Source organism: Pipistrellus hanaki (assembly GCF_964339955.1).
Source record: "Pipistrellus hanaki genome assembly, chromosome: 9".
NCBI classification, from domain to species: Eukaryota; Metazoa; Chordata; class Mammalia; order Chiroptera; family Vespertilionidae; genus Pipistrellus; species Pipistrellus hanaki.
Genome location: NC_140511.1, coordinates 43,470,780 through 43,481,651, shown reverse-complemented (window position 1 = coordinate 43,481,651; position 10,872 = coordinate 43,470,780). Strand labels below are relative to the sequence as shown.

General features: G+C 58.6%; 1 protein-coding gene across 1 annotated transcript in view; it reads right to left on the bottom strand.

Annotated features, from left to right (window-relative positions):
* Positions 1–1,920: 1,920 nt before the first annotated feature.
* PDE2A (phosphodiesterase 2A) overlaps positions 1,921–10,872 on the bottom strand; it is an 87,676-nt gene continuing 78,724 nt past the window's right edge. Inside the window, exons 15-31 of the mRNA XM_084894169.1 lie at positions 10,504–10,543; positions 10,292–10,355; positions 9,833–9,905; positions 9,526–9,703; positions 9,178–9,290; positions 8,465–8,542; positions 7,628–7,750; positions 7,120–7,190; positions 6,718–6,840; positions 6,282–6,369; positions 6,042–6,089; positions 4,871–4,945; positions 4,624–4,723; positions 4,288–4,400; positions 3,846–3,884; positions 3,634–3,740; positions 1,921–3,318 (exon numbers count right to left, since the gene is read on the bottom strand). Coding sequence (XP_084750295.1) covers positions 3,117–3,318; positions 3,634–3,740; positions 3,846–3,884; positions 4,288–4,400; positions 4,624–4,723; positions 4,871–4,945; positions 6,042–6,089; positions 6,282–6,369; positions 6,718–6,840; positions 7,120–7,190; positions 7,628–7,750; positions 8,465–8,542; positions 9,178–9,290; positions 9,526–9,703; positions 9,833–9,905; positions 10,292–10,355; positions 10,504–10,543 — 1,635 coding nt within the window. The 3' untranslated portion in view covers positions 1,921–3,116. The remainder of the gene's footprint in view (positions 3,319–3,633; positions 3,741–3,845; positions 3,885–4,287; positions 4,401–4,623; positions 4,724–4,870; positions 4,946–6,041; positions 6,090–6,281; positions 6,370–6,717; positions 6,841–7,119; positions 7,191–7,627; positions 7,751–8,464; positions 8,543–9,177; positions 9,291–9,525; positions 9,704–9,832; positions 9,906–10,291; positions 10,356–10,503; positions 10,544–10,872) is intronic.

Below are 10,872 nucleotides of genomic sequence, written 5' to 3'. Positions count from 1 at the left end.
AAAGGGGCCGGAGATCCCTGTGAAACATTTTCCATTTTCCCCGTGGAGTCTGTGTAGAATGTATCCTGAGTACACTGTGCAGAGTCTGCATAAGGAGTGCATCTGCGTGTAAAAGAGAAGGCAGGCCTGTGTCTGGGTGAGAAGGCCTCTGTGTTTGAGTAGGAGAGGGGATGAGCCCCACAGCACGCCTTACACATGCTCCTCCACCTCTGGGGAGGTGAGGACAGGAGTTGGGCGCCACCTGGTGGCTAAGCGCTGCACTGTACGCCCCATCCTCTTCACACCTTACCTCCCTGTGGGCCCACTTCAAGACATGCACACTTGACCGACCCCAGATCCCTCTCTGGCGCCTCCATCCACTTGCTCACCGTTCCTGCGTCCCAGACAGTCCCGCAGAGACTGAGACAGAGACCTTGTCCTGAACCGCCTTCCCGGGAGTAAGCCCTTGCTTGCATGGGAGTCATGTAGGAAGGTGCACACGCCAGCCTAACCTCTCTGAACCTCACGCTACGTGGCTACAGGATGCGGCGATAGTAGCCACCCCCTAGAATCATGGTGATTTTTTATGTAAAATGAAACCGTTAAATTGGGAAGGCAGGGCATGGGGCCAAGCCTCATGTTCTCTGACCTGGTGAGGGCTGCCCACCGGCTCTGTGAGAAGCACCGCACTTCCGTCTTCCCTCCAGCAGTCTGTCCGGGCCGGGCCGTCCATCCCGCAGTCCCTCGAGCCCGCGGTCGCGCCCGACGCCAGGCCCCGCCTCTCACCTCCGGTCCGGACCCGCCTCCTGGCCGCCCCGCTCCCCTCCCCGGGGAGCTCCCTTCGGCCAGAGGCTCCACTCAACACCTGGCAGCTGGTGACTGAGGCCGCATAGACCCACCTTCTAGAGTACCTCCCAGGCAATTGATCACCACGTTCTGCCAATTCCACGTGTCTTGAATTCCTCTCCCTCTCGCCCAGCACAGGGCACAGAGGACAGCCCTAGAATGATCCCTGCCCTGCCCAAGCTCTCTTGTACTGACAACCTTTCTCTGGCTCCCCACTGCCCACAAACTCCACAGCCTGCCATTCAAGGCCTTCCTTGATCTGGCCTTATATTTCCCTCCATCTCTGCATTCCCTGTGTGGCTCCTCTTCTCTGAGCCTTTGTATGAGCAATTTCTGCTGCCAGGAGTGCCCGCCCTCCCCCTTTTACCCCCAGGAAAATAACACCTGCTCATCTTCCAAACTCCGCTGTGGTTCTTCTCAGGGTGATGATCCTGCCTGGAGCCCGTGGTCACGTGTCCCCCAGGGTTGTCATGGCCTGAATCTGAGCTTGGATCTATTTTCCCCTACCAGGCTGCTAGACCCTCCAGGTCAGGGACAAGCACAGAGTTAGCTCTAGGCCTCAGTGCACGGTCCTGCCTGCATGCGTGCGGGAGGACATGCGTGGGAGCTGTGCACTGGATTTGGTGGCCAGGAGCGGTGTGTCACAGCACAGGCCTGAAATGGGATTACATGGCCTCAAGGCTGAGCACAGACATCAGATGCAGGGAGGCAATTAAGGCCCAGGATGTGCACCCAGGTTCTGCTTCCCCTTTGCCCAAAGGCCGTGGAAGAGGGACATGCAGACACATTCGGGGCTGGAGGGTCACACACAGAGGAGTACCGATGCCGGTCCACACTGGAGCTGGCCTCAGAATAGCCGTCCCTGTCAGCCTTGGGCCAGGAACTGGCTACCACCCGCCCTGGGCCCCACTGGGCAGACTGGGTCCTGTAAGAGGACAGAATCAGACTGGGGGAGCCCAGAGCAGAGGCTGGGCAGGGAGGGGCCTGGAGCCCAAGCCCCTCAGGGAAGGCTGGGGCCCTGGGGCCATTCAGCCCAGCGGAGCAGACTCCCAACCATAACAAGCTGTGGGGCCAGAGAAGCAGGCAGGCTCTGTGGTAAAAAGAAATAGATTTATTCTCATGTACAAAGCGGTCAGCCCACGGGACCATATACAACAGTTGCACAAAGTCCTAAAAAAAACACGTCTCTCTAAAGGCAACTCCAAATAGGTAAGGCAGGTGGCCCCCCTCCCCCCCACCCCGCCACACATACAGAACAAAGGAGAAGGGAGAAGCTGCCGGGCTGACTGACCCGAGAGGCCTGGCCCTACGGGGTCTCCCAAGCCCTGGGGCATGGGTGGATATGGCCTTGAAGAGGAGAGACACCCTGCCAGGGCTGAGGCCAGGTCCCTCTCTGGCTGCAGGGATGGGGGAGGGACTCAGGCTAAGGAGGTACACTCAAGGGCCACCCCTATCTGCCCTAGGGTGTTAGGGGCATTCTATGGCCTCTCCTAAGACTCCAAAGAGCTATGGAATTTTTTATCTAAAAGGGGTCTCGGAGAACAGATTGTCTTCACCTCCTTTTTTTCACCCAGATAGGGGAAGGGACTTGCCCAGGGTCACACAACCAGGAGGAAGCACTGCTGACTCAACAGGGGCCGGTCTCCCAGCCCAGGGATCCTTCCTGCCCATTGTTCCCATCCTGCTTTCCTCCTGAGCCCTTCCTCCCCCGAGCACTGAGTGCCCCTCTGGCCTCTTCCTCATGGGATCTGTGTCCATCTCCCTGAGGACCCCATCCTCACCGTAAGGACAGTGGCAGTCCTCAGAGGCACCTGCGGCTAGTTCTCGTCCTCCAGCAGAGCTAATGAGTGATTCTAAGACCCACCCTCTGCTCCATCAAGATGTCCCACCTTCTTGCAAGAGGATCCTGGAGAGGGAGAAAGGGTACGAATCTGGTAGAGCAAGTCTGGGGCCCGGGAGGAACCATTCAGGCTGCCTCAGGGGAGGAATGGCTTGGGGAGGACTTGCCACTGTGTGATCGGAGGTGCAGAGCAGGGCCCACTGCTCGAGGGCCGTCCCCACGCTCTCAGAGGACAAGTGACAAAGTCTTGTTGAGGCTGGAAGTCTTGCTTCCATTAAACAGACAAGAACACCGAGGCCCAGAAGGTCAATGCTTGCCCAGGTCGAAGGGGAAGTTCTGGCCTAGAACCCAGGACCCCTGGCTCTGGTGCCAGGGCATCTGGCCCGGCCAGCGGAGGGTTTGTAGGAGGAGACCTGGGCGGGGAAGGGCCCTGGGAGCGGCTCACTCAGTGTCAAGGCTGCAACAAACCATTGACAGGGCCCCGAGGGCCATCCAGGTCAGACACCTCATACTCCTCGTCCAGGAAGTCCAGCGAGTTGTCGCTCGGGAGGCCTCGGATGGTGAATTTGTGGGACACCTTGGTCCAGTGCTCCCGGTTAGAGGCCACGCGTTCGTACAGCTCTGCTGCTTTGGGGAACAGGTCCTGCAGCAGCCTGGGGTGCACAGGGGCAGGGTTAAAGGTCAGAAGTCAGATAGTGACAGGAGGAAAGACTAGGGCTATACCACAGGTAGAATTTCCATAAGAGTGTGACGCATGATGGTCTCTTCCCACAGGGGATAAAGGATAAATAGAAGGACCCATTTATGGGTAAAACAGGAGACTATGGTGCCTGGAGGCAGCGGGTGGGTCAGCGAAGCTGGGCCACGCCCAGCTCAGTACCTGTGTCTGCTGTGGTGGCCATAAACAGCCATGCCCCACCCCATCCTCTCTGTGCAGAGTCCCAAGGGGTCCCCAGGAGCTCCCTTACTTGTAGATGGGCATTGCGATGTGCTCCATGAAGCTGATCTGCAGCTCGGGGATGTAGGCCTTCTCACGGTCCATCATCTCCATTGGCCTGTTGCCCATGGCCTTCTCCTGCAGGCAAACAAGTTATCAGGCCAGGATGGGGCTAACCCAGACCCCCTCAGCCCCAGGCCAGGAGCCCACCCACTGGACACCCTGAGGTCATTCCCCACATACCAAGTCTCCCTGGGAGAAGAACTCTTTGTAGATCAGCTCCTGAAAGGCCAAAACTCTCATTACATCCTGTGAGTGGGATCTATCCACCCAAGCTCCTCTACAGCCCATTCCCAAGGAGGCAAACTGAGGCCTCCCTCAGCTCCACCTCAGGGCCTGTCCTTACCATCCCCAGCGAGTCAGGTGGATGGCCCCAGGTGGGGAGGAATGGCTGGGTTCTGGACCACACCTACCACCAGCCACTGACTTGCTGGGTGGCCCTGGCCAAGTCCATGCCCCTCTCTGAAGCTCTCCATCTGTCACCCTAAGGTGGTTTAGGTTTTTTTCATTTCCCCAAAATAAGGCCAGGCTAAGCTCAGCACAGAAAGGGTGTTCAGGGGCAGGAGCCACCCTGAGCCAGGCAGCATTTGAAGTCTGCATCTTCCCAGGGAGGGGCGACCCTTACTGCAATCTTCCTTGTGGTCTTCCAGCCCTTGGTCTGGTCAGAGAGGTCACAGGAGGTCATAAGGAGGCAGAGGAGGAGGCTGTGGTGCTGCTTATTGTTTCGATCATAGCCCACTGTTGGGAAGAGGGTGGGGTCAGCCTCCTGGTGCTCCCTCAGGCCCCATCCCAAGTGGTCCAGGGAATGTGGCATCCTGGATGGGAGCCAGGAGGCTGGGGCTGGGTCTGCCTGGTGGTGGATACTGGAAGGGATGGGTCTAAATTCTTGGGGATGCTCTCCAGGCAAATCCCCCTCAGCAGTTCCTCCCCAACCCCAAGGGCCGGGCCTAAAGGCAGGCACCTTCAGCCATCTTCTGGAGGTCCTTGAAGATGCGCAGGTGGTGGGCCAGGTCCGTGGCCAGGATGATGTCCCGCATCAGGTCCAGCATGCGCTGATAGTCCTGGGTGCCGGGAGGGAGGTGTCACGGCCTCCTGCCAGACACCCCCACCCGGTTCCTGGCCTTGAGGAGCCTCCACCCATCGTCCCCTTCTCCTGTTTCGAGCCAACTCCTGGCTCCCACCCCCTCACCCCCACCCGGGCCCGTCACCTTCCGGGAGAAGTGGTCGAAGATGTTGCAGCCGTGGGTGTTGAGGATGGCGATGGCCTGAGCGAAGTGGTGCCTCTGGGGAGAGGGGGGAGAGGAGTGATGGGGCTTGGATGGAGCAGGGGGCTCCCTCACCACTGACCCCCAAAGAGGGAGTGGGCCCCGCCCAGCTCTGGCCCCCAGGTGAGCAGAGCAGGCAGAAACAGGGAGTCAGGCCCTAGTTCCCCTTCTGGGTGTGACCAGGGCAAGGCCCTCTCGGACTCCGAGGCCCAGATTCCCCAGCTGCCTCATGAAGGGACACAACGCAGAACGCTGAGGGCCTCTCAAGCTGGAACCGCTCTGAAACGATCCCTTGGAGTCCTAGACACCAATCCACGCAGCTGACATGTGTCTGCTGACAAGCAAAGGCAGGGATGAGGCCAGGGCAAGGCCTCTGCCTCCAGACACGGAAGGGCTGTCAGTCGGAGGAGGAGGAGGAGGCTCAGCCAGGGCGTGGAGGGCAGAGGCAGGGAGTGAGCCCTTCATCTCTGGGGATGTGCAAGCAGGCGCAGTCTCTGGAGAGTGTAGTGGGGGGCTGCGTGGGGCAAGGTAACCCTGGGAGTTGGGCTCCCATTCTGTGCCAAGTGCAGGGCACTCAGAGATGTCTCAGATGTTGTTTCTGGGTGGGGGGGAGGGGTGTAGGCCAAAACCAAATAATCTAAGGGAAAGCTGAGTGAGATGAGAACCCCTCCCGGGCTTGGTGGGGAGGGTTTGTACGGGGTGTTCCCAGGCATGCAGAGAGAACCGTGCTACATGCAAAGCCTCTTTCTGGAAACCTGGGCTCCAGCAGAACCTGCAGCCTGACTCGCACACCCATGCACACCTGCACCCCGCCAAGCCCATCCAGGAAAGTGAGACAGACACGCCCGGGGGAGGCGGCAGCTCTCACCGCCTGCCTGAAAAGCAGGGCGTGGGGGCAGGAGGAGCTGGGTCACAGTGTAACTTTGCACATCGCCACCTTCGGAGGAGGAGGAGGAGGAGGAGGAGGAGGAGGAGGAGGAGGAGGAGGAGGGGGAGGAGGAGGAGGAGGAGGAGGAGGAGGAGGAGGAGGAGGAGGAGGGGGAGGAGGAGGGGGAGGAGGAGAGGGAATGAGGTGAGGGCATGGGAGGTAGGGGCTGGGGGGAAAAGGTGGTACCTCCATGACAGAGCCCTCGGAGCTGTAGAGTGCAGCCAGCACTGATTTCTGGAAAAGCCGGGGAAAACTCCATCACTCTTCACATCCAGATCCAAGTGCCGCCCCCTCCTCCCCCTCTCAGAGCCCAGCACAAAGCCTAGGAGAGCCTCAGGCTCCTGGTCCCACCAGCTCCCACCTCTCCTCAGGCTGGGGAGTAGCTCTCCCAGGCATCCCTCCACCGTGAGGAGGGTGGGATCTCACCGAGGCCACCTGGAAGGAGTTGTTGGTGCCTCTGTGGTCCAGGTCGTGACACATGCAGGAAACAAACAAGGCAAAGATCTCGATGTCCCTGGTTGGGAGACAGAGAGGAGAGAGGTCCAGACCCAGCTTCCTCCCCAGAAACTCAGAGGAGGGACAGCTCGCTGAGATGTGCAGGAGCCACCAGGACCAGAGCTCAGGACACCCGGGTCCCCTCCTGGAAAGAAGCCCTGGTTTGGAGATGTCAAGCCCATCATCTCCTGGGATTGTGACTCTGAACAAGTCTGGCCAGGAAAACGGGGTTATGAACCCCTCAACGGACTGTTAAGAGGGTCCCCTCAGACCGTGCATGTAAAGTGCTTGACACCTAGAAGGTGTTTCCCTGCCCGGAGGAAGGGAATCCCAGCGGCTCACAGACAGGGGAGGGGCAGCCACTCACTCGAGGTAGTTGGTGAGCTCCAGGTTCTTGTAGAGCAGGTAGCAGAAGTGAGAGACAGAGAAGGCGTGCATCCAGTTGTGGTAGGGTGGGTCCCGGTAGCCCTTCTTCACCATCAGACAGAACCTGGGGGAGGGGAGAGGGCAGCAGAGGGGCCTCAGGCTCTCCTCCAGGCAGCCCTTCAGGCTCTGCCCTTCCCCGTTCCTTTCCTCTCCTCTCGGTCCCAATGTCTAGGAATTGCCTCTCGCTCATGGAGCCTGCCCGCTCCCACACGACTGAGTCTCCCCTAGTTGTTCCAGAGAGACCCCTTCCCAGGAGGCTGGGGGCAGTGGGTGTGAGAGTTGAGGACAGAGGAAGGCAGGGATGGGGCTGCCTGCACGCGGAGGGCAGGGCAGGGGCACACACCGGGCCAGTGTCGGGCAGTCAATTTTATAGTTGCTGATGAAATTCATGTCCTGTAGCATGCTGAGGATGGCCTGCAGAGGGCAGAAGGGAGGGGACAGAGGGATTGTCAGTTTCAAGATGGGGGCTCCTGCGTTGGCCCTTCTTGAAGCCTACCCAATGGCGTTGGAGTCTTAGATGTTTAGAACCATGAACTAGCAGCACCAAGCTATCTCAGAGCCAAAAACAAAAATATGGTATCTAAGAACTCTTGGAACCCTGCTCTCCTAAAGTCTTAGAAACACAGGGAGTGAGGTGCCAACCCTGAGAGTAATCTCTGCCAATCACCCAGCCAGCCCCTGGCCTCTGGGCAGGCCCCGGGGCCCACGCTGGCAGACCACATGCCCATTCCTTCTCTAAGGGAGACTATAGGCTTCCTTGATGACTCTGTCTTGCCAGGAAGTTCCTGTGTCCATTGAACGTAAACCTCTGCCTGTACACCCTCTGCCTCACTGGGGGAGGGGAGGCTCACCATGGAAGTGTCATCCTCAGGAAGAGAGCGAGGGGTGTAGGTGAAACGGGCGAAGTTAGAGTCGATGGAAGCCACAGGCTGGATGCCGTCATGCAGCAGTTTGGTGTATTCGTCATCAGAGACCTACAGGGACCAGCCAGGATATTAGGCCCCTCACCCAGAGTGTCCCCAGTCGAGCCATCCAGTCCATGGGTTGGTATTGCACAGGAGATCACCACCCTCCCCTCACAGCCCTGCAGCCCACCTACGGAGCCTCCTTGTCTGTGACCGCCTTCACCTGGAACAACCTATCCTCAGCAAGACAAAGGACAGACACCCTTCCGTGACACCCCCAAACCATGGCAGCCTTTCACAGATGGGACCGTCTCTGGAAGGACCTCAGTCCTTCCTGCTATAGTTTTGACTCTGTCTACAAAGCCTGGGACCCTCTGGTCTGGACACAAGGGCGAGGAAATGTTTACATCAACAATGGCCACCCCGTGCTGAGAACTAAAGCCTGAGAGAGCTTTGCTGACACAGGGTCCGGGAATGGAATGGACTATTACAACCAGGACTTCAGGACTCCTGTACCTAGGGGAGCTGTGGCAAGGGCCCTGAGTGAGCCTCTCAGTCATTCTCAAGATGGGGATTATCCCTGGACATGGGGAGCACCTGGCTGAACCGGGTTCTTCCCCAGGTTGGGTGGAGCTGGGGTCCAGGCATTGCCTTGGGTCTATCTTCTTATCTTCATGAGACGGTGATCAGAAAGCCCAGCCTGGCCCAGGCCCCATGAGGGTTTGGGGAGACAAGGGACCTTGAGACCCCGAGAAGGAGGACAGAAGCTCCATGCAAGCTCACCTTCATGTGGTACATCATCATCTCATTGGCGAGGTGGCTGCGGTACTGGGCCTCGTTCACCTTCTTGTAAAGGAGGGACTAGGGGGAGAAAAGGGGAAGGATGCAGCTCAAGCAATGTGGCTGTGAAATCTCAGAATATCCAAGACTGGGAAGGGGTCAGGTAGAACCTCCTGGGCTGGCCCAGGTGTGAGCCTCGGAGCTCCAGCCCAGACTATGAAGCCCCATCCAGCCTTCATCTGGACTGGCCCTTGCTCCGCCTCCTAGGATCTCTTAGCATCTGAGCTGGCACTTTGCACCCCCTCCTGAGCCTGCCCTAGTCTTCGGCGATGGAGCCCGAGGCCCACAGCGGAGAAAGACAAACAAGGAGGGGGGTTAGTGTGAGGGACCGGTGGGTTGGAGCTCCACGGCAGAGCTGCCAGCTGTGGACAATGAGACCCAATATTTCCCAAAAAGAAGTTGTCCAGAAGTTGGGGCTTGGGTTGAGGTTGCTTCCAGAGGAGGGTGGGGGTGAGATGGGTAAATAATGACAACTGGGGTTTCCCACGGTCCGGGAGGCTAACAGGATAGGACAGGAAGTAATAAATGTTCAGATGGGAAACAGGTCAGAGGTGACCAGCGGTACAGAAGGTTGCATAGCAACCCGGCAGTGGGGCTCTGAGTCCTAATGTGGAGAGGACAGGGGGTCCTGCCTGTCTCCACCCGTCTCCACTCACGTGAGCGATGCTGATGCCGCAGTAGATGGAGAAGGCCGTGGCCAGGTCCTCGTCGAACTTGCTGAACCAGGGTCCGTTGATCTTGTTCACCAGCTCAGCCACGCCGATAACCTCTGGGGGGCAGGAGAGGGGCTAGGACCGGCCAGCGGATGTGTCCGGCAGGGATCTGCCTTCCCAGGCTGTCCTCAAGGGAATCCATGCCTGGGAAACCTGTGCCTTGTGCTAGGGGATTCTAAAGCAGCAGGGGGGAGGGGGTGCTAGCTCCTCCATTTGGCTCCACCCCATCCTGCTCAGTCCCCGCCCCAGACTGGCCCCAGACCGGCCCCGCCCCTCTGTGGGAGCCCGCACCCTTGTTCTCGTTCTTGATGGGGAAGCAGAGGATGTTGCGCGTGCGGAAACCCGTGCTGTCATCCACGCCGCGGTAGAACAGCGGGTGTGCGTATGCGTCCGGGATGTTCAGGATCTGGCCCGTGGTTGCCACGTGGCCCGCTATGCCCTGGTCAGCCGGGATGCGTATCTCATAGCTCTGCAGGGGCAGGCATGGGTGAGAGGAAAAAGTTATGGATGTCCCCAGAGCGGGCCATGACCCCTTCTGCGGAGACTCTACCCCCACCCCCAGGACCACAGCAACACTCTGCGTGGGGCCCTGCCTCACCTCATCTTCCACCACGCCCCCGTCGAACACCTTGGCCACCAGCTCATTTTTTTCCAGCAGGAACACGGAGCAGCTGTGGGGAGACGGCCTTGGTCCACCGAGCCCTGGCAGGCCGCTCCGACCACCCCTGCTTCTCACAACTGGAGGCGAAGCTCAGGGCTGGCTGACTCCTGACATTAGTTCAACCCCATGCATTTTTTATTTTATTTATTTTTTTTTTTGAGCGCCTACTCTGTGCCACGCATTGCAATTAGGAGCTGAGGACCCTTGGTTAGCAAAGCGAACCCCACCTCTGCTGCCATTGGACGTTACAGTCTAGGGATGGTCCCAGGCACGAAGTAAAGGATCATACAAAATGTGCTGGGGTCCCACAAGAAGGCAGTGGCAGGGGAAAGGGAGGAAAGGGTGAGGAATGAAGCCCGGCGCCTCTCTCCCCCTCCCAGGGGTAAATTCACTCACATCTCAGCATTGCTGAGGTTTCTGGCCTCTGTGATGATCTCCTGGAGCAGGACGGAGACGTCATCTGAGAGAGGGAGAAGTGGGGGGGGGGGGGAGGGCAGTGGTGAGACTGGGCTGGAATGCCAAGGCCAAACCCTCTCATCTCTCCTCCCCCAAACTCCAGCCCCCACTCCCACCCCACAGTCAGGCACGGAGGAGGACAGTGCACTCACCCAGGTGGGTGAAGAGGTTCTTTGCCACTTGAAGAAGAGCCTGGGATGGAGAAAATAGAGATCACTGGGGTTCAGGTGACAGAAAGTGACCCTCTCCAACCCGATGCCTCCAACATCCCCAGGGGCTTTTCATTCCTCTCCCAGGGCTCTCCACACATGCTGGAGACAGAGTCTACTAGCAATTATGTCATTTGGATACTAAGTAGAGGAGTGGGAGGAACTGCCTCAGTGAAAGTGTGTAGAAATCTACAGTCTCAGATGTGCATTCACCTCAGCTTCCAGCCACCCAGCATTGCTGTAGTACCCAAGTTGAACACTAGAGGGTGATCGCATACAGAGCCTGCAGCCAGTGGCCACTCTGAGGAATCT